The 22129-nt window shown below is 41.7% G+C and overlaps 2 protein-coding genes across 2 annotated transcripts in view; one reads left to right on the plus strand and one right to left on the minus strand.

Moving 5' to 3' along the window:
• The window catches only part of FRMD7 (FERM domain containing 7), a 19240-nt gene extending 1884 nt beyond the window's left edge, over positions 1-17356 (plus strand). Inside the window, exons 3-11 of the mRNA XM_037512808.1 lie at positions 833-999; positions 1622-1719; positions 8539-8653; positions 8840-8987; positions 12005-12100; positions 13401-13564; positions 15101-15169; positions 15282-15357; positions 16262-17356. Coding sequence (XP_037368705.1) covers positions 833-999; positions 1622-1719; positions 8539-8653; positions 8840-8987; positions 12005-12100; positions 13401-13564; positions 15101-15169; positions 15282-15357; positions 16262-17356 — 2028 coding nt within the window. The remainder of the gene's footprint in view (positions 1-832; positions 1000-1621; positions 1720-8538; positions 8654-8839; positions 8988-12004; positions 12101-13400; positions 13565-15100; positions 15170-15281; positions 15358-16261) is intronic.
• Positions 17357-19264: 1908 nt separating this feature from the next.
• Positions 19265-22129, minus strand: part of STK26 (serine/threonine kinase 26) — a 48924-nt gene continuing 46059 nt past the window's right edge. Inside the window, exons 11-12 of the mRNA XM_054695556.1 lie at positions 21954-22090; positions 19265-21003 (exon numbers count right to left, since the gene is read on the minus strand). Coding sequence (XP_054551531.1) covers positions 20979-21003; positions 21954-22090 — 162 coding nt within the window. The 3' untranslated portion in view covers positions 19265-20978. The remainder of the gene's footprint in view (positions 21004-21953; positions 22091-22129) is intronic.

Genomic DNA, 22129 nt, shown 5'->3' on the forward strand with positions numbered 1-22129 from the left:
CCATGTAACCCTGCCTGTGCCCACCCATTTCAAATTGTGAATCTCAAATTGTGAGCAATTCTGATGAAGATACACTTTCTTCCTCCCTGCCCCCCCCCAGGAAAAAAAAAACAGAATGAGAAAATCAGTGTGATGATAAATGATTCATCAGCTGTTCAGAGCAAGGTTTGGTATTTCTAGCAGGCAGCTGCCTCTGAACAGCAAGGAACAGGAACGTGTCAAATGACAAGAAGTTTCCTTTCTTCCTTGCTAGGAGCAAAATGAAATTCACTTTCTCTCTAGCAATTGAGGCCGATTATCCTCATTTATATTTGAAAGCAGGCAATGGCAAAGGTTAGACTGCCTTTATTTTTTCCCTCACTGGTCCATTTAAGAATATTTAACTGCAGTTGAATTTACAAGGATACCTGCTTGGGGCCAATACACAAGTTTTCTGAGAGTGGTGTGCAATTATTATTTTTCTAATTGACTCATTTCTAATCCATTAGGGGAGCTCACAATTTGAAGGATTATAGTGATTAATGTTTTTGTAAATTGAATAATCACCTACTGATTTACCTGTTTTTTCTAATCTGGATTTGCATCTATCACCTGCAATTAATTTTGATTTACAGCACTGCCTTCAAGGCTTAATTGTATTTTTTTTAATGCCCACCTAGAACTTATCACATCTGATAGAGAAAAATGCCCACAGTGGATAGTCGATAAATGTTTTAAAGTATAAAGTAAAATATTGGAATCAATTTATGGCCATGGAAGAAAAGTAGTCAGGGATGGAATCTTTATACATATCTTTTCAGAAATTGATTCTCTTTTGATAAGGTCTTTAAAGTTTGGACAAACGCTGTTTGGCAAAGCTCTGGATACCAGCCTGCACTTTATGGGTCCCAGACTAGCTGTGACTGGGAAGGGCAGCCTGGCTTCGCTCCATCTGGAGCACAGTCATTCCATCCCTGCGCTGTGCAAAGCCCTGGGCTGGGCTCTGGCGAGCCAGAGAAGGTGGTGCAGGCAAGGGAATAACACAGACAGAAGTGCCGCCTTAGTCCTTGATCTCTGAAACACTACCTTTTGGATAAGAGGGAGGCCTCCTGGATTCAGGGGTAGAACTGAGTTCTAGCTCCATCCACATGACCTTGCTAAAATCACCTAACCTCTGTCTTAACATAATTGTAAAACGGGGTGACTGTTCGTGCCCTGCCAACCTCCTAATTTGTTATGATAGTGAGTACGTGCTAGCACTTTGTAAACAGAACAGTCCTGGCCTCCCTCCTGAGCGGGCTCGTTCTTGCTGAATCTCCTCTCTCTGGCTGGGTATGTGGCTTAGCTACGTGGCAGAAACCACCAGAGGGTGATTGGCCAACTTCTTCAAGTTGGCGGGAGGATTTGGCCAGGGTGATTCCTAATGGCTGTGAGGCCTGCCAAGGTGCTGGATCAGCCGAGTTGTGGTCTGGGGCTGGCTGGGGCTGAGGCAAAGCCTCTGTGTAACTCACCAGGGAGCAGGGCCTCTCCCTGCCTGGGGGGCACCGTTTCTTTCTTGAATCATCTTGGATCTGGGAAAAGGGAATTGCATCTTTCTTGTTCCTGTTCCTTTCTCGAGAGACTTTTCCCTACTTCTTTGCAGGTATCTCTTTGCGCTTCAGCTCAAGAAGGACTTGGCTCTTGGACGCCTTCCGTGCAGTGCCACCTGCGCAGCGCTGATGGCATCTCACATCTTACAATGTAAGTAGCAAATGGCTCCTTTGGGGCTGCTCAGCCAACCAGTCAAGGGAGCCGAGGACTCCCCATGTGCCCATCCTCGTGTTAGGACTTAGCGAGGAGAGGAAGCCTGAATAAGACGTGCAGAAGCAACAAGATCCAGTCTAGAGAGGCGGGTCATTGCGGTCATTGCGATTTGGATTCAAATCTGCTTTCTACCCCATTCTGTTGTCGACTTCCTTCACCTGCCCGAACCTGAGTTTCCCAGTCTTTAAAACAGCGATGAGAAAATCTCCTCACAGGGTGGTAGGTAGCTTAACAGTGAATGCTGATTTTCTCTTCTCCCGGTGCAACCATCCCCTCCCACTGCCCCTGGCTTGCTGTCCAGGAGCTGGTATGCTCCGATCCTGGAATGGACTTTGCCAGCTGGGCCCCCACCCTCCCTGCTTGCCCCAGGTTACGTTTCTGGTACGTGCTTTCTGTGGCACATTGTCACGTTTGATGTGATTTCCCTGCTGCTGTTTATCAAGACCAGAGAGCAAAGCATGGAGTACAGCAGGTAGAGAGAGGCTGAAAGGGAAAAAGGCCGCAGGCATCTATTAGATCTCCCCAGATCCCGGCGGTCCAGGAGCTGGACTAGGCTGAAGAATGAAGGCAGGGAGAAGGAGGCCTGGGCCACAATGGGGCCTGCCTGGGAAGGGGGGCTGCTGAAGTCAGGCTGCTCCCGCAACCCCAAGGGCAGGGTCGAGCTAGCTGGAGATAGTGTCTCTTCTTCTAAGGCAGACTGGACTTGCTCTTCTAGGGAGACCTTCCCAGAACAGGCTGTTCCTAACTGCTCCTGTCAGATGATAGCTTCATCTTTGTTTGTTTCATATGTTTGGTTTTTTTTTTTTTTCTTACCTCTATCCCTTCCTTTGACAGGCCTGGAACAGTAGATTGTGATTTCACCAGGAACTCCCCAATGAAGTGCTTGCCTGGGAGGGTGTGTGGATTAGAGTTTACCAAATAACTGCTGACTAGGCTAGGTGAAGAGACCTTCAGGAAATCAGGAAGGCAGTGGAAATGAGAACAGTAGTAATCCTGACAGGCAGAGAAAACAGCATTTAAAAAATGGTGATGGGACAAGAAAAATATATAAAGAGGGTGCAACTCAAGTACAGTCCAAGTGTAAGATCTGTTTATGAGAGGTGGCAGAAAACTAAGCATCATTTTGAAGAGGATTGAATGCCAAGGATGCTAACCATATGTCCGGTATTCTGCCTGGCTTGGTAAGGAGAATGGGGTAAGTTGAATAGGGAAAACAACAAGGGAAGCTATCTTGTCCACTAACTGCCTGTTAAGGCAGTAGTCAGGACTGGGGCTCCCCAGACAGCCTGTGATGGGAGAGCCTAATTACACTGTTAATGGTTCAGCATTATGGATTTGGGCATTCCCTAGTGGCCATTGCAAGCATAGCACAGAACTCTTGAGCTTTTCTGGAGGATATTTTGTTTGTCAATAGAAGCTCTTTCCATTGCAAAAAGCTAGTTTCAAGCAGTCAACTCTTTCCAATCCATCTAGGTCAGACTCTTTCTCTGGATGCTAAGGCGGTGTGCAGGCCACAACCAGGCTGCTCCTTCATTCATCCACTGTTTGTGTTTCAGGAATTCAAGGAGCTCCACATTCTGACCTTCTCATCTGTTGAAGTCTCTCTTACACACCACTCTGTCTCTACCAGATCCCTCTCCCAAACACAAGTGGTGCACTGCAAGTGAAGCCCCCTCTCGTGCACCCCCTTAGTAAATCTTTGTCATTCATTCAACAAAAAAAATGTGTTGAGCACCTCCCCCCCATCAGGTAGTGCCGCAGGCGCTGCTAAGACAGCAGTACTAAACACACCATTCTCATCGCTCACAATTTACTAGTGGAGGAGAATTATACAATAGCCAAGATAAGGGAAATGTATGTTTGGAGGTGATACGTATGTTGGAGAAAATGGAGAGAGATGGGGAATTCTGGGGGTGGGCACTGATATTTTAAATAAGGTGGTCAGGGTAGACTTCCCTGTGAAAGGGACAGTAGAATAAAGACTTGAAGAGAGCACAAGCCAGCTAGGACCCTAGCGGAAGGGGGTTCCACTGCAAAGGGCCTCAAGTGACATTGTGTTGTAGTGTTTGAGAAACATTTAAAAAGTTTCATCACTGGCTGTAGTTGGGGAAAAAAAGGAGAAAATAATCTTAAAGGATCTTTAAAAATCACATGAAAGAACCAGAATATTATTCTAAATGAAATGGGAAGCCTTTGATGCATTTTAAGCACAAGAGTGAAATCATCTGAGTTAGGTTTTAACAGTATCATGCTAGCTACTATGGTGAAAATAGACCTTATGATGCAATCGTGGGAGTGGGAACTCCGCTAGGAGCCAGGTGCAGGAGACAGATGAGGGGGGTAACAGTGAAGTGTTCACAACATTTCCCACCTTCAATTATAGAAACTATTTCCTCAGCGTAGGCCATGGTCCCCTAGCTTGTCTTAGCCTTGCATGGAGAAAAGAACTAGCACAGTTGTATGTGTTCTCATGTTTTCCGTAGGGTCAACTTTGGGGCATGTGCTAAATAAACACTAGGACTGGTTCCTGTGTGTTTGTAGTTTATTTTTTAAAACAACCCTATTGATACCTAATTTACATACAAAAAAATCACTCATTTTAAGTCTACTACTCAACAGTTTTTAGTAATTTTACAGAGTTCTGCAGCCATCACCATCCAGTTTTGGAATATTCCATCATGCCACAAGACAGCTCTTGTGCCCATTTGCAGTGAGTCCCTGTTTCCAGGCTCTGCCCCAGTGACTAATTTACTTTCTGTTTCCATAGTTTTTGCCTTTTCTAGAATGATAAAATATATGAGCTTTTATCTCTGCTTTTTTCACTCAGCATGGTTTTTAAATTCATGAATGTTCCACATGAATCTCAGTAGTTTGTTCTTTCTATGGCTGAGTAGTATTCATTTCATGGATATACCACATTTGGTTTATCTACATACCTGCTGTTTTTCAGAATACAACATTCATTTTGACACTATTGCACTTCCTCAGCATCATCATGCTTTTGGTGTTGTATCTAAAAACACTTCACCCAAACTAAACTCACGAAGATTTTTCTCCTAAGTTTTTTTCTAGAGCTTTTATAGGTCTGCATCTTAGATTTAGGTCTATGATCCATTTTGAGTTAATTTTTTATTATGCTTGTGTGGTGTGGGTTGTGAGATAAGAATTCAACTTCATTGTTTTGCATGTAGATGTCCACTTGTCTCATTTGTTAAAAAGACTATTTTTTGGGCCTCCCCGGTGGCGCAAGGGGTTAAGACGCAACCTATGAAGCTATCTGCAGCCATAGAAGCAGCAGACCTCTCCTGGCTCACCCACTGCTCCCCTCAGCAGTGTATTTCTTCAGTCTGCCTGTTCTGTTCCCCACTCTGGTTCTGGTGAATCCTCTCACCCTCCCATGCTTCTGACTGTACCCAGTGCTTGTATAAATAAATAAATAAATCTTAAAAAAAAGACAAGAAACTGCAGTTTTGCAATGGGTTGAGAAAGGGACACCTGCGTAGACAAAGGTGTTTTGCAGTCTTAAAGAACAAGAACTGTCACACTGTCTTTTTAATTTTATATTTTATTGAATACTATAATTTCATACTAAGTTTTGAGGTAGGTAAGTATATATCCTTCAACTTTGTTCTTTTTCAAAATTGTCTTATTTATTTTTTGTCCTGTGCATTTCATGTAAATACTAAGATCATTTGTCACTTTCTATAATTTTTTAAGTATGTAGGTTGCACTGAATTTGTAGACCAACTTTTCCCAGTTACATAGGTCTTTAAAATTTTTCTCTTAGCAATATTTTATAATTTTCAGTATACAAATTTTAGTTTTGTTAAATTTATTCCTAGGTAATTTATTACCTTTAAGTGCTATTATAAATGGGATGGTTTAGATTGTTCCATTTTTAGATAATTCATTGCTGGGATATACAAATCCAATTACTTTTTTATATTGATATTCTATTTTGCTGCTTTGCTGAACTTATATTAGTTCTAATAGTTTCTTATGGATTCCTTAGGATCTTGTACAGACAGGATCAGGTTGATTGCAAATAAAGACATATTCATTTCTTCCTTTTCAGTTTAAGTCCTTTATATTTCTCCTTGTGGTCTGATTGCACTGACAAGAATCACAGTGCAATGTTTGATAGAAGTGGCAATAGCAGACATCCCGTATTATTCCTTGTTTGGGGGAAATTTTTCAGTCTCTCACAGTTTTGCATAATTCTGATGTTAGCTATAGGTTTTTCATAGATAAACTTTATCAGGTTGGAGAAGTTCCATTCTATTTCTTGTTTATTGAGGTTTTCAGTATCATAAATTGTTGTGTTTTGCTCAGTGTTATTTTGCATCTGTTTGGAAGACACAGTAGTTTTTATCCTTTATTATTTACCATAGTATACTACATTAATTGATTTTCACGTGTTGAACTGATTTTGCAATCCTGGGATAAGTCCCATTTGATCAAGAGGTAAAATCCTTTTTATGTGTTGCTGGATTTGGTCCACTAGTACTTTGTTGAAGATTTTTGCCTCTTTATTCATGAGAGATTTTATTAAAGATTTATTTATTTATGCATACAAGAGCTGGGGTATAGGCCAGAGGTGCTGCAGGGGAAGGCGGGGAGGTGAGAGGATTCACCAGAGACAGAGTGGGGAGCAGAACAGGCGAATTGAGTGAGATGCATTACTGAGGGGAGAAGCAGGCGAGACACGAGAGGTCAACTCCCTGGATGGGAATCAAACTCGTGCTGCAGTGGTTGCCCATAGCTTCACAGTGCTGAGACATAACCTCTTGCACCACCAGGGAGGCCCCTCATGAGAGATATTGAGCTGTAGTTTCTTCCCTTGTGATGTCTTCAGCTGGTTTTGTGTCAGGATATTAATGTTGGTCTCATAGAATGAGTTGGTAAGTATTCCCTCCCTTATTTTCTGGAAGAGTTTGTGAAGAATTGGCATGTACATCTTGTTTGAATATTTCAAATTGAATCAATGAAATCATCTGGTCCTGACTGAGTTTTAATGAGATTTGGGCTTTTGTCAATATTGACAATAAAGAAACAAACAAACAAACAAACAAACAAATACAAGAGCTATTGATTTGGTCTTTTAAAAAAGTTATATGGAGATTTTTTATTAGAATGCTAATTTTGAAATATATGTACGTATACATCCCACCTGTATAAAAATGAGCATGCCATCTGTGTATAACACAGTGGAAAACCAAGTGAGAAAATAGAGAAAATAACAACTTCATACATTCGAAATTGGTACCCAATGTCCATGTATTTTACTCAATAGGAGACCATCACAAGGTTTCATGGTGAGTCTATTTACACTTGCAGTATATAGATGGCTAATAGGGTTGGATATTTGGGTTCCTATTTTATGGTAAATAGAAGTAAAAATTGAGAAGCAAGTGGAGACCTCTTCTGGGAAAATCAGTGACCAGGAAGTGATTCATAGCAATCTGACAGAGGTGGCGAAGGCATCAAATTACAAAGGAGACACAAGAATTAAAGAATTAAAAAATTAAAGTTGTCTGAGACCATCTACTCTAGGGGCAGATGATCCTGTATACCTCAATTGCCTTTGTAATCAATGTTTATAACAATAAGCTGGAGACATCGAGAAAAGAGTAAATTATGATCAGGGGTAAACTGGCAGTGGTTTGGAAAAGCTACAATGATTTTGGAAATGATTCATCTTTTGGGGATTCAGATAGCTGGGCTTTTGCTAAATTCCTGAAGTACAGAGCCACGAAAGGCTGTGACTGGCTTGCATTCTAGTTGGCATTTGTATCTTCTTTTTTTTTTGTAAGTATTTTTCTTTTTTTAAAAAAAAGATTTATTTATTTATGCATACAAGAGCTGGGGTATAGGCCAGAGGTGTGGGGGGGGGAGGGTGAGAGGATTCACCAGAGACAGAGTGGGAAACAGAACAGGCAGACTGACCAAATTACACTGCTGAGGGGAGCAGTGGGCAAATCAGAAGTCTGCTGTACCATGTGGGTTGCTCCCTGGCTGGGGATCGAACTCGTGCTGCAGTGGCTGCGGACAGCTTCATAGGTTGCGTCTTTACTCCTTGCTTCACCTGCAGAAATGTATTTTCTCATAGTACTGGAGGCTGGGAGTCCAAGATGACGGTGTTGGCAACTTTGATTTTTACTGAGGACCCTCTTCTGGGCTTTAGAATATGCCCTCTTGCTGCCTCCCACCTGGTGTTTCCTCCACACATCGGCCTTCCTGGTGTTTCTCTCTGTCCAAATATCCTCTCCTTATTTGGACACTAGGCACACTGGATTGCGACCCACTCTGCTGCCTCATTAGCCACTCCTTTATATACCTTATCTCCAAAGACAGCCACATTTTGAATTACTGAGGCTGAAAGACTTCAACTTATTGGGGGCACAGTTCAACCCACAACATGGACTTATCAGAAGTAGAGGAGAACATAAATTTAATGTGGAAGAAAAAAGAAAATATTCACACGTGATCCTGGAGCCTTGAAGGCCTTTAAGGTCTGTGATTTACTACACTGAGACTTCACAGCAACCCACTGGTTTGCATCTGAAAAAACTAGTGAGTTCCCACATCCCATATCCTAAAACATAAATATACATAAAATCCGGATAGGAGGCCAAGGGCTGAGTTGGCTGCAAAGAAAGGGCTCTTCGGGGGGATGGGAGGTCAGCGGGTGTTCTGGGGCCACATCGCATCCCTCCTCAATGGTAGTGCGAAAAAGGTCACTTTTCTGTCGTGCAGCAGAACTGGGAGACTTTCATGAAGAAACAGACAGGAAACATCTGGCACAAACCCGGTACTTACCGAACCAGGACAGTTTAGAAAACAAGATCATGCACTTTCACCAGAAGCACATGTAAGTACCTCGCCGGCGCCTGCCTGCACCAGCAGTGGCCCCTGAAGCCCAGGACAGACTATTAAAAGCAAGTTCTGAAGTGAGAGAAGCTTCAGGTTCAAGAATCTGGCGCTCTCCTGGGTCTCTCGGGGTGGAAGTGTCATTCTTGCTGCATTTATTAGGCTCATAAATTCTTTCCCCTGCCAGGGGCAGGAGCCCGGCCGAATCTGACGTTCTCCTGCTGGACGTCGCGCGCAAGCTGGAGATGTACGGCATCAGGCCTCACCCCGCCAGCGACGGCGAGGGCCTGCAGATTCACCTGGCTGTGGCGCACATGGGCGTGCTGGTGCTGCGGGTAACAACTCTTTCCTTGAACGTTCTGCAGCTTGGGCGGTCATCTTGGCGCAAACTTGGATGGCCATTCCCTAGGGGACCCCACGTCTCAGTCCTATCACCAGCCAGGAAGGGGAGTGTTCTTAGTCAGTCCTCTCCCGCCACAGGCTTCGCTGCTGCTTGCGCTCTGCCGTTGACTGCTTTGATGGGTTCACGCGGTAGGTCAGGCCGGCAGGGTGCAGCGTGAAGTTAAGAGGCGCTGAAGCTTCTAGACTCTATACAGGAATATGAATTCTGGTGTCCGAAAAGCTTAGGCTGTGACCAGAGCGCATTCACATTGTCCAGATCTACCAGGAGCAACCTGACAGGTCCAAAACGTGGTGTTACTGGTTTTCACGGAGGTGAGCAGTGCCAGGTGGTAGAGAGTCAGTGCCCAGCCTTGCCAGCGGCTGTTGTGTTTACTGGCCCATCCTTTCCCCAGGACTTTGTTTTCCAGGTTAGCAGCCAACTCAGGGCTGGCTGGGCCTCTGTCATCTTTAGTCCTCTCTCCAGGGAACTTGGCCAGAGGCTGTTTTTCAGCAGTTTAGGTCTATTAGGTCTCCCCACATCTGTGAAAATTCAGTGAATTTAAAGCCAAGTTCAGATTGAAGAACACTTGACTAACCTTCCAAATGAGAGGCAGATAAATTCCTTGTGAGCCAGGAAGGGTGACCTCAAACCCCCTGACCTCCAGGACTGAATGGGAGCTTAGAAATAAGTTATAAAGTACATCAGCTATCGACTTGGCTAAAATAATCTTGACCTTCTCATGTATTTGGTTGTAAACTTTCTAGCGCGAGCCTCGCATGGATGGGTAAAAGACCCAATGTCCCACGGGCATAGCCGTTCACCCAGGAGGGAATGTTTACCCATTCCATCTGACCCCTGATCCTTGCCATTTCCTGCTGTATGGGGGAAGATGGGGCAGGCAGGGGAGGAAGGCCTTCATGTTGGCTGTGATCTTTCCATGCATACACGGCCCTGGAGGGCCGGAACACCATAACGGGTCTGTTATGCCCTACCCCAAATCCCATCGAAGAATACTTAGGCATTGAGTGCATTCTATGTGTTCTTCATTGGCTTACTCTTTCTTTTTAAAAAACAGCTTTGATATCTATTTTTCATACCATAAAATTAATGTATTTCAATGGTCCAATTCAATGGTTTTAGTAGTTTTACGGAGTCAACCAACAACCCATTCATCTTTTTAGCAATATATTTATTGTGAATCCACTCTGCGCCAGGCACTATAGCTAATTTACAACTTCATAAATAGGAATGATCCTGACTTACGGAATTTGCATTCTAGTAGAGGAAGGCAATTCAGCAGGTAATTATAAACAAGTGTGATGCATGTTGTGCTAGAAGTCTGAGCTGCTAAGATAACATATGTGGAAGGGATTTAACATATAAGACCTAAGGAAGCTACCAAGATCAAGGGGATAAAGTTGGGAGGGAGGGAGTGTTCCAGAGAAAGGGCACACAGATAAAGGTGTTGAGAAGGATAAAGGATAGCATAGTAGAGAAACCGACATTAATCATGACTCATGGCTCCCGTCATTAAGATGCCCACACTGTGTTTGGAGAGACCAGAGAAAGAATGTTCCTCATCAGACAGTAAGTCCTCAACAGCTTATCTACCATACTGTAATTGTACCACAAGCATACATGACAAATTAATAAATGTGATTACTTGTAGGGACAGACAGATAGATGAGGACAGAGGTAAGAGTGACAATATATACCTTTTTGCCTACCTTTGATTTTTGAGAGCTTGTTTTGAGGTTCTAGCCAGAGAGCACAGCTACTCATATACCCTTGACTGAAGAACGGGCCAGCTCTGCTAGGGAAAGGCCATCCTCTTTGACCAAGCGTGCACCTTTGGGAGGGACAGCCATGGAGTGGCGAGGGCGGAAGGGGACACCCGCTTAGCCAGACAGACAAGTGTAATCAACCCTGGTGATTGATGGGGTGACAGACGTCATAGCCAGATCACCCTCACATCCTACCTTTGATTTTTTTTAAAAAGATTTATTTATTTATACAAGCACTGGGTACAGTCAGAAGTGCGGGAGGGTGAGGGGGTTCACCAGAGCCAGAGCGGGGAACAGAACAGGCAGACTGACGAAATACACTGCTGAGGGGAGCAGTGGACGCAACAGGAGAGGTCTGCGAGCCATGTGGGGCCCTCACCAGTGGCCAGGGATCGAACTGGTGCTGCAGAGGCTGCAGGCAGCTTTACAGCCCAGCGCTCAACTGCTGCGCCACCAGGGGAGGCCCCCTACCTTTGATTTTTGACCATGTGAACAGATTAAAAAGTCAACAAACAAACAAAAAATGTTTAGCTATTTGGGCAGTGCAGGAAGGCTGAGGTAGATTAGAGAGGTAAGTAATGGAAGTAGGCTATTGTAATTCTAGAGCTTAAGCCAGAGAAGATGCTATATGAGCCTCAAGAAGGTTTGACTGTGGCGAAGGAGGCATGCTGAGTCAGGAAATGAGGTGACCTATGGGGAAGAAGGTACAGAGTTGGATAGGTGGGTTTTTCGGGGAGCAGCAGGATAGAGGTTTGCATATTCAATATAGCTGGGGCAAGAAAATCCAGGCAAAAGAACTTAGATTGGATAATGCAGCCAGTGAGAAGCTATAGAAAGCGAATAGATTGGGTGGCAGGATAGACAGGACTTTTAACAAATGTGGAGACGTGGAAAGGGGGTGAGATGAGAGGAGCTGCTACAGTGATCCCTTTCCACTGTGCCATCCCTATTCTGGTCAGGAACCTCTCCCAGGCACGCCCGTTCCTGCTTACAATTCAGAGCAGCCTTGGTCCCAGCTGACTTCTTTGGCCATCACTTCCAGCTGGCATGACAGGAACGGTCTGTGCAAGAGACACGTCAAGGATAATTCTGTTCATGAAGTGCATTTTCTAGCAGTTTTGCATTTTCTTATAAACCAAGCTTGTGTGGACATTCATCTTTCGATCTGCCATGTGTTTCATTACAGGGAAATACAAAGATCAATACTTTCAACTGGGCTAAAATTCGCAAGCTGAGTTTTAAGAGAAAGCATTTTCTCATCAAACTTCACGCCAACATCTTGGTAAGTAGCTTTCTAATAAATTCCTTTGCTTTCTGGTCACTTGGGATTTCTTGGTTGTTTCTGCAAATGGTTTCAGATATGCTTGGTGAAAGCTGAGTGGCCCTGAGGGGTGATGTGTTCCCTCTTTTGTCTCTACACAAACAGACTAGAGCTTTTGTCATATTTTTACTAAAGGCAAAATGCTGAGACATCCTATTGGCAGTTCAAATGAATAATAGGAAAGGGGGTGGTTGGGATAAAGACAAGTCTCCCTGGAAACCATTTTTCAGGCACTTGATGAATCAGATGGAAGTGACCATATCTAGGACTATGCACACACATTCATTCCATATTATCTGCTCCATTTTTCAAAGTGTTTTCATCCTTTTTCCTTAAGCAGAAATAATTGAGCATCTACTATATGCCAAAGCAGGATGTGGTGGGTGGGTGTATGAGTGAGCAAAAGGAGCAGTTGTGGGTCAAGGCTGCATTGTACTGGTGAGACAGGGTGCTAGAAAGGATATTCTTTCCTGACTAATGAAGGAAATGAAAAATATGTCGCAACTCGTTTTTGACCTACAGGAAACTATCCAGTGTGAAGCTCATGGAGAGTCTCAGGGTTGCAGACAGGACTCTGGGGAGCAGTAAGAGAGGAGGGACCAACAGGGCGGGTTGGTGGGACTTCTGAAGCCAAGGTTGCATGCCTGCCATGAAGCTCTGGGCTAGTGGGGGCATAGTGAGCTGGAGGAATGTGTAAAAGTTGAGCTTTAGGTCTGGAAGTCTAGGCTTCCCTAAACAGACTAGAAAATGCTAAATAAGCAATAAAGAACATCATAGAACAAAGCAGTATAGACAGGAAGAAGTGTTTCTAGTTGGTACATTAAATAGACCATGTACATGCAATCATCCTATAAAGCCTGCCATCTGTAAGGAAATCCTTCCTCCCTCCCCTTTCCTGTTGCTCATTTATAACTTCTTGTCACCTTGCAAGGATACCCTTTGATGTTCATTTTAACTTAATTTACAACTTCATAAAAATGTTCCTGGCAGAGAGAAGGGGGTAAAAAAGCATTTGAGGTGAGAGAAGCATGCAAAGCCAGATTTGCTTCTTAGAGAAGGCTCTGTTTTTGAGCAGTGGCCCTGTCTGTTCCTCGGCAGGTCGCCAATCATTTGGTTTCAGTAAGTGTGAAGCCTATAGGGAGCCAAGTGGAAAATCAGGAGCTGCGTAGACCCCTGGACTAATAGTTTGGAATGTTCTGGGATTTGAAGGTCTTTGATATTCTTGGAGGATGTTTTGCTTGATGGAAATTGGTTTATACAGGTGTTGTGCAAGGACACCTTGGAGTTCACCATGGCCAGCAGAGATGCCTGCAAAGCTTTCTGGAAGACTTGTGTGGAGTACCATGCTTTCTTCAGACTTTCTGAAGAGCCCAAATCAAAGCCCAAAACCCTACTCTGCAGCAAAGGCTCCAGTTTCCGCTATAGGTAAATATTGTACTCCAGCAGGCAAACTACACATAGCGCTTCTTTCCAAAAGCATGGAAGCAGGAGGAGGAGCTTATATTCTAGAAACAGTAAGCAATCCATTTCAACCACTTAAAGGTTGAAGAGAAAGATAAATACTGTTATGATTAATATGTGGAATATAGAGAAACCAAACTAAGGGTCAGATCAAGACAAGTTTAAACTTTAATCCTTGAAAGCTGACAATAGAACTGAAGCATCCAGAATGCAGAGGGCGTGGGAGATGGGCAAGAACTAGGAAGGAAGCACAACGCACTTTGGTGATGGATCATGGGTAACTTGGTGAAGGGTCTACTACGGGGGCAATACCTGGTATTACCTAAATTAAAAATAAATTGATTTTAGAAAGATGAGCTCTTTTATGCTCACTCTCTATGTGACACGTAGAGTCAATATTTCCTATCTGGGAGTTCGGAGGGTGAGCAGTCTCCTGAAGGGGTTCAATCAGAGTCTCTACCAGGATGGGGAGACATAGGGTGTTTGTGGAAAACCGTTGAGTCAGCCTTTTGTTTTCTTTATGTGCAAGCCATGGAAAAGGCAGCACAACCACATCCTTTAGCTGGTGGTGTGGCAAAAGAGAATTCGAGAAAGCACCTGAGGGACTGTAAGGAATAAAAGGCCTGAATGGTATAGCAGGAGAGGCTTCTCTCTGCAGGGTCCAACTGCAGCAAAGGGGAATGAGGGAGAAATAAGATCTTGTTTTCACTTGAACATGCCAATCAAGGAACTTTTTGGAAAAAGCTCTAACAACTCTTAGCTGAGATAGAAAATTCTAATCAAATACTTCCCATTGGGGATTTTTCCAAGGGTAGAAGCCTGCCCCAGTCAGAACTGAGATTTTTTTTCATGTACATGTTTTTGATGGAATCTTTCCAAAATGTATTTTACAAATCCCTGCCTCCTTAGCAGATAATACTGAGCCTATTTTGTCCTTTTCTTAATGACCCAAGTTATTATAAACATCAGTTCTTAGCCTCCGCAGACAGCTGTGACCGTGATGGCCTCAGAGCGGGGGAGGCAGGCCAGACCCCATACCTCAGTGAGAAATGGCCGACTTTTTGGGTTTCATTATTCTTGTGATTTCTTTTGTGGCCCTTGTGTCTCTCCCAGAAGTCCCCTGGCTTTCTCTGCCAGTGTGTATCCGACTGGAGTGACCCTCTTCTGTTTAGTAAGCTGTTTTTCTTCTGTCATATATTAGGAAACCAGATAAATAACCTCATTGGAAATTGTGCATAAATTTGGAGGTAGGGAAGAGGCCTCTAAAGGAAAGTATCTTACCGTTCAAGGCTGTAATTTTTAAATGTTACGTGGCCCTGTACAGCAGCAGTTAAAAAAGTCTGTTCTGAGTGGTTGGCGTTGCGCCCTGCCTCCTCCTCGGAGAGGTGGGTATGTGCCATTCATCCAGACTCTGGGTTTCAACCATGAATGATGTTTTTGAGACTTAGTAGCCTACTGGCTTATGACTAACACTAATGTTTATCTCCTTCTTCATAATAGTGGCAGAACCCAGAGGCAACTTCTGGAATATGGGAAAAAAGGGAGGTTGAAGAGCTTGCCATTTGAAAGGTATGTAGTTTTGTTTTTCTCCCGTGTTTATTTTAGGTTGAATTTACAGATTTGTTTGAATTCTGTATCACACAATGACCATTTCAATTCCTTCTCTGTTTGGGGATTTCAGGAAGCATTACCCATCCCAGTACCATGAACGACAGTGCAGGTCCTCGCCAGACCTCCTCTCTGACGTGTCAAAACAAGTAAGGTTTCTGACGATCCCTATTCTTTAGATAGACCTAAGGCCTCCACGTTTAAATGCTTTCGAGAATTGATTGCAGTGTGTAAAAAGGTTACTGTGTTCAAGTAGTTTAGCACCCCCGGGGAGATGTGTCACCTCACTTTTCCCCACCAATGGAAGACTATTTGGTAAACCACCACTGGCGTGTACCTTCCAGACTGGAAGAATCTGATGATCTTCAGGTTACAAGCTGCATGGCCAAGAACTTGCAAAATGCAAATCCAAATGAACTTCTATGACTGTGTTTTTTAAACTAAGAGTTCTGGTTTTTAACCTGTGAAAATTTTAAGGTGTAAAGAAGCTATAATGCCTTGGGTGAAGGTTTTAAAGAACTTTTTTTCTGAGTAACTTTGTAACTTTAAGAACAAAGTGCTGTTCTCCTGGAACTGAGAGACTATGGCTTCATTTGCATTTTAGAGGATGAACCGTGTTGATTATTTTTCTTTTGCTCTCCCTGAAAGAAGAAATAGGGAGGAGGCTGGAGCAGGAAGGTTAGACTTGCCTGCGGTCATACTGCAAATCAAAGGCAGAGCAAGAGCCAGAAGGCAGAACTCCTGGCTCATCTAGTCAGCTACTAAACCACATTGCTGGGAGTACAATAGAGGTTCAAGCACACAAAGAACTCAGAGGCTGGGAGCGGGGTTGCATTGAAAAGAGTCATGCGTAGTTTTTTAGCACATGAATTGGGATACGGTCCATGTTATTGTCCTGCCTGTATATATTTATGGACCCAGTAATAGAATATGGATTGGAATGGCTTGGTGGAAAGCTTACCTTTGCAAAATTCAAGGCCAAGTTAGATTCCTGCCGAAGTCTCAACCAGATGGCTATTTTCTGTCTTTGACTGTTATGTCCTCTCTCTCAAGGTGGAAGACTTGAGACTAGCCTATGGCAGTGGGTACTACCGAAATGTGAATGGAGTGCACGCATCTGAACCTGTGCTGGACAGTCGGAGGAGGAACTCTGCGGTGGAAGTGACTTTTGCAGCCGAGCTGGAACGTTCCAAGCCAGAAGCAGATCCCACAGTGCTACATCACTCCCAGAGTAGTTCCTCTTTCCCTTTTATTTATACAGACCCTGTCTTCAACACTGACCTCGATCCTGACACTGATCCCAGAGACTACTTTGAGGAGAGGAGTCCTCTCAGCTCTTTCCAAACAAGCTGTAAATTTGCTGACAGCCACATGAGCCCATCCTCTGGCCTTACGAGCAAAGTGAGTCCAGCCAGGCAGCTAACTTATACAGATGTGCCCTATATTCCTTGCACTGGTCAGCAGGTTGATATTATGCCTCCACAAGTTTTTTTTTATGTGGACAGGCCACCCCAGGTGCCCAGACGTTCTCCAATCATGGCAGAGGAGAGGGCAAGGCCAGACAGCTGTTTAGAGCCTGCTGCAATGAAACCAGCCAAAAGAAGCCCAAGAAATCTCAGAATGAAGAACTTCCAGCAGGACTTCCGTGAACTCCAAGAAGCCATGGCCAGGACTAGTGGTAGAAGCGACATCAAAGCCGATGGAGAAGAGGAAGACTCAAATCTAGGAGATGCATTTGCATATAACATTCAAGAGCAAACCCCTAAGCGGTCTCAGAGCCAATCGGACATGAAAACAATCCGTTTTCCTTTTGGGTCAGAATTTAGACCTCTAGGGCCTTGTCCCGCTCTGAGTCGCAAAGCTGACCTGTTTACATATATGTTTGCAGAGCAGGAGCTTCCAGCCGTTCTAATGGATCAAGCAGCAGCAGAAAGGAATGTACCCAGTGAATCCAGTGACTCTGAGTCAGAGATTCTTAAAACAGACTACTTCTCATTGTATGGCAAGGGAATCAGGTCGCCCATGGCCAGAATCCGTTTGTCTTCTGGTAGTCTACAGTTAGATGAAGATGATGAAGATGCTTCTTTTAATACACCAGCTGCAGAAGACAGGACTTTGCTAAAACCATGTAATTACTTTTTAGCTTAAAAGTGTGAACTTCATGACTATTTCTCGGCCAGTTCATGTTACCAACTTAGGTTAAAAAAATAAAACCTTTTGCATAAGTCATTTTTTTAGTTACTATTCACTGGTATGAAGAGAAACTTCTACGCTTGTTCAGCTAGCTTATAAAAGATCTAGCTGCCTCGTTCCTCAAGTTCCATTCCTCTGTTCCTCCTGAAGGAGCTCTGGACCACGCTCTCTCCTCAGCAGCACTATGGCAGGGGAGGCTGGTATTCATCACCTCCATCAGACATTTCCCCACAGAGACAATGAAATGAAGGCCAGGCTCTTCAACCCTGAAGAATGGTGACAGTTTGCGTTGGTATATACAATCGACTTCTGATGTCTTAGTGACTTAGTAGATCGTGACTGTGTTGACCATTTATTTCTTATATAAAGCCATGTTTGAAGGATTCAGTCCTCATTGTTTTTATAGGGCCCAGTAAAGAACAGACCTGTTATATGTTAAGGACTTCAATCTTTACAACATATAACATAGTATAATTACAACATAATACAGGGAGCACAGCCCTCCTGTACCTCAGGAATAACACAGAACCTCTCAACAGAACCCAAGTTTATGATTCATCTCACACTTGGCAGAATTCTAAACATCAGACATTCATGAATTAATTTCTAAAGTCAGATAAATGCCTGATGAGGATATTAAGATGTTTCACTTACAACTTCTCTATTCTACACTATATTATATGTGGTAAAAGATAAAAGTTAACATGTTGGCTTGTTTATCTGATCTCTCCTGCAAGATTTTATTTTTTGCCATAGCTTGTTGCATGCATAGGCAAGAAAATGAAATGAATAGTATTTTAATAAACAGTGATGGAAATCCATTTAAGAAATAAGTTATAATATGAACTTTTGTTTTAATCAATTGTGGAAGTGATGGTTTCTAGCCTATTGCTAAGGGAAGGGACGGAGAACAAGAAAGAGGGAGGCAGGTGAAAATAGACAGTCAGGAATGGAGAGTGGCAGCATTGGGGTAGCAGAAAAGAAAAAGGATGAGAGTTCAGAAACCAGACTGAGTCAATGAACCAAAATGCTATTCTTGACCCATTGAGAATTTCTCTTCTCCTCCTATTCAAAGAGATCACCTTCTACTTGAGAATTTTGATTGTTTATTTTTATAAGTACAACATAGTTACAAGATAATGTTAGTTACTGACTTCAGAGAAATGATGCAGTTATGCAAGCAAGCTTTCTTATGTGTATGACTTAATGGAAAAAAGAGATGTGGAATAGTTTCCTTATTCTCCTACTTCTTACCTCTGAAAAATCCTTTTCAATATACTCACTTCCCCTTTCCCACACTTTCTGCTCCCGCACTCACAACTCAGAGTATTTACTAAATAAAAAGAATATGTTGAATCCCAGTCACCTATATATTAATCTTACAGATTTGCAAAGCTATATGAAGTTGATTGTCAATCTTTTCTCTAGGAAAAACTCAAATTTCTTTATACACTGTTTCTCATCTTGATTTCTGAAAGTCTTTGTGAAATTTGTTTTTCCCAAAGAACTACAGGGTTCACATCTGTGTGAGATTTCTGAATAAAACTATAATTAAGTTGACCACATAATTTGTTGTCCAACCTAGGACGTTTTTAAATGAATGGGGAGTCTGTTAATTTATTAATTATCAGCAGAGGAGGTAGAAATCAGGACAGATATTAATTGTAGCTGCTGTCAATGCTTAATAAAATGTAAAAAAAAATCTTGTTTAAAAAAAAAGTAAAAAAATAATCTTAACATAATGAAAACATTAGTGTTAAGGTCCCAACCATGGTCCCAACCATAAAATAGAATGCAAAGAAGAAAGAATTTGAAACAATGAAAATACCACACCATACTCAAGAAAAAAAACATTAAGGACCATGAAATTTAAATATTTATTTTTAACCCCCCTTGACACACTGGAGTATGCTTTGCCTAGAAACAGTTTACAGGACTAATAACTATAGTGAATAAGCAATACAATTTCTATCTATGACACATTTGTGTTGTAAAGTTTCAAATTTATAAATTTGTTCCTTTTACAAAAATATTTCACCCATGATATGAGCTGCAAAATTATTTCCATACCTCTCTCTACAGATTATAAACTGCAATTGAGTTTCAGTTACATAGCAGGTGAAAATTTTAACTGAATTTCAAAATACAATGTGTTAAAAGTATTTGTTACAATGTAGGCACCAATGTAAATAATTTTCTTGGCATATGAAGAGACAACTTATTCAAGTGTCTGTATTCTTACACAAAAAGAGATGGTCACTTTGACTGAAAATGGTATTCTTCAAGAACATCCTTCTAATAGTTGGCAATTATTCAGATTTTTAAAAAAGGCTTTGTGCAAAAACCAAATTGTGCAGATACCAACAATAAAACATTAACTATCAAAATGAATTAATATCAATAATTCTATAACTACTGAAATATAGCCCCAGTTCAGAACTTAGGCAGGCATAATATAGATACTGTGCTTAAAAGAAAAATAGTATTACCCACATAACAGTACCATAAATATAACTGAAAATTAACTGTACAGTCTAACTTACCTTTGTATGGACAGAAATCATCCTGTACTATGTTATTTTCATATGAGCTAGAAAATGCTCACTTAAATACCCTTTCAAAAAATGAAGAAATGATGCTTATGTGCTGATAATTATGAAGAAAAAAAGTGTATAAATAGTTTATAGGACATTTTACCACCACAACAAAAATATGCTGGTGTAAGTTCTATTCACACCTTTTGATCAGGTAATCCCATGATGATCAGTTTTTTGTAAGCTCCCCAAATTCAAGCATATGATATGCAATTTGAGTTGAAGATTTTAAAAATGAAGCCTGACCTAATTCCTCCAGTATTACCAAAACCCACCCTTGTCTAAATGGTATGACTTTACATTTCCAACCATGTTAATTAAACAAGGGTTAATTAATTGCCTCTTCAAAAAGAGAAGGTAAATACCTCACACCCATATGTACCTCTGTTTTACATGTTGCCTATAAATACTTCAAATAGGGCTCTCAAATGTGACCAGCACTGAGCTGCCTGGAATATCACACCAACTTGGTAGAAGAGTCAATGCATTGCAGGTTTCATTTCCAATAGCTTCCAAATCTAGTTTAAGAAGGTCTCACTTATTTCTACCTCCTCACCAACAGTGAGGAGTTAAAAAAAAAAAAGCTTTTTGAGACTTGATGATTTATAAAAGGTGAATATTTAGGATGATTTGGAAAGACCTGTGTGCTTCATGAGTGTACAGTTTAATGAGAGATCAAAACACGAAAGGTATTCATCCTAGTAACTTAAGTAATAACAATACCTAAAAGCAAAACTGTATCGCAACATTTACTAGAATACAGGTGAAACTACAGTATTAAAAGTTATCCCTTACAAAATAATTTCTTTAAAATATAAAATGATAAACACCATCACAAAATAGTTGAATAGCTTCTTCCAAATCTTCAATGTTGCAAAGGTCTAAAAGGCACATGGAGTTCATGAATTAAGCATTGTTAAGCTTGAAGTAGCTTTGGTGGGTCTCTCTGGATCCGTATAAAATAGAAGCCAGTAATAAGTTTCTTAGGAGGATTCATCTGCTGAACACCTATAAAATTAAGAAAAATTTAAACTGATGAACTGGATATGTTTCTACTGCTCAACTGTAGGAACAGTGCAATGAAGCAACAGCCTGCAAACTAAGTTCTTTCATTTTTCTGTACTGGAAGAGAGGGCTGTTCCATTAAAACCCAAGATATTCTAAGAGGGGCTTTAGTTTGAGTACAAACAGGCTTTATCAGAGAATGATCTATGAGAGTATGTGATTGCACAGGCTATATAGGTTGTTCCAACCTGATCCCACTAGATCACAAATGCAAAGAAATACAAAGGATCATTGCGAAGGGAGCTAGTGGGATAGTGGGATTAAAACTAAAATAAAATTGATACCACTTTATAACCTGCTTGAGCTAAGGAGCTGGTGTTGCATGTGCAGGTACACAGAAATTTTGTTTACAAAGAGTTCAAAAATTAAATGAATGACTTCGTTGAATGTGAACAGTTAAAGTAAGGTGTCAAGAGACCATATGGATACTGAAGTCAAACATAAGGGACTTTATAAGTTTGCATTGATTTCTATCTGAGATTTGTAACTTTTCTTGTGGGGGTTAAATTTAGGAAATTTAGTACTAGAAACTACGTGAATAATTGGTGCGAAGAGGGTAGTGTGAGGAGGTGAGAAAAAGCATTCGTACATAGTGTTTCCAAGGCCAAACAAGAATATGTCCAGTGACTTTTTATACTTGTACTAACAGGGAAAGGGGGGGGGTGGGGAAACCAAGCCACTTCATTCAGTGGAAAACGACCAGGCAATGCCTGAAGATAATAATTCTAAAAGCTAATGTTTAAGATGAGCAAAGAAAAAAAAAATACCATTTTCAAGCATGTTATTTAGAAGTGAGTGTTAGTATGATGGAATCAAGGCAATTACTCTTCATTGTAAATTAACATCCAAAAGAAAATGTAAAAAGATTTTTAAAAATGATATTTGAAGCTTACTTTTGAAATTTTTCAATTAATTTCTTCACCATTTTATCGGTGATGCCAGGACAGGCAGCTTCAGCCACAGCAATACTTTTCTCGAGTTCTTCAATTGCTTGATTCCTGCTGGCATTATTCTCATCCTGCTGTTTAAGCTGAGGAAGATCAATAGTTATAACATTTAAAATAACTGT

The sequence above is a fragment of the Talpa occidentalis genome, unplaced genomic scaffold (assembly GCF_014898055.3).
Source record: "Talpa occidentalis isolate TD23 unplaced genomic scaffold, MPIMG_talOcc4v2.1 talOcc4.15, whole genome shotgun sequence".
Classification (NCBI taxonomy): Eukaryota; Metazoa; Chordata; class Mammalia; order Eulipotyphla; family Talpidae; genus Talpa; species Talpa occidentalis.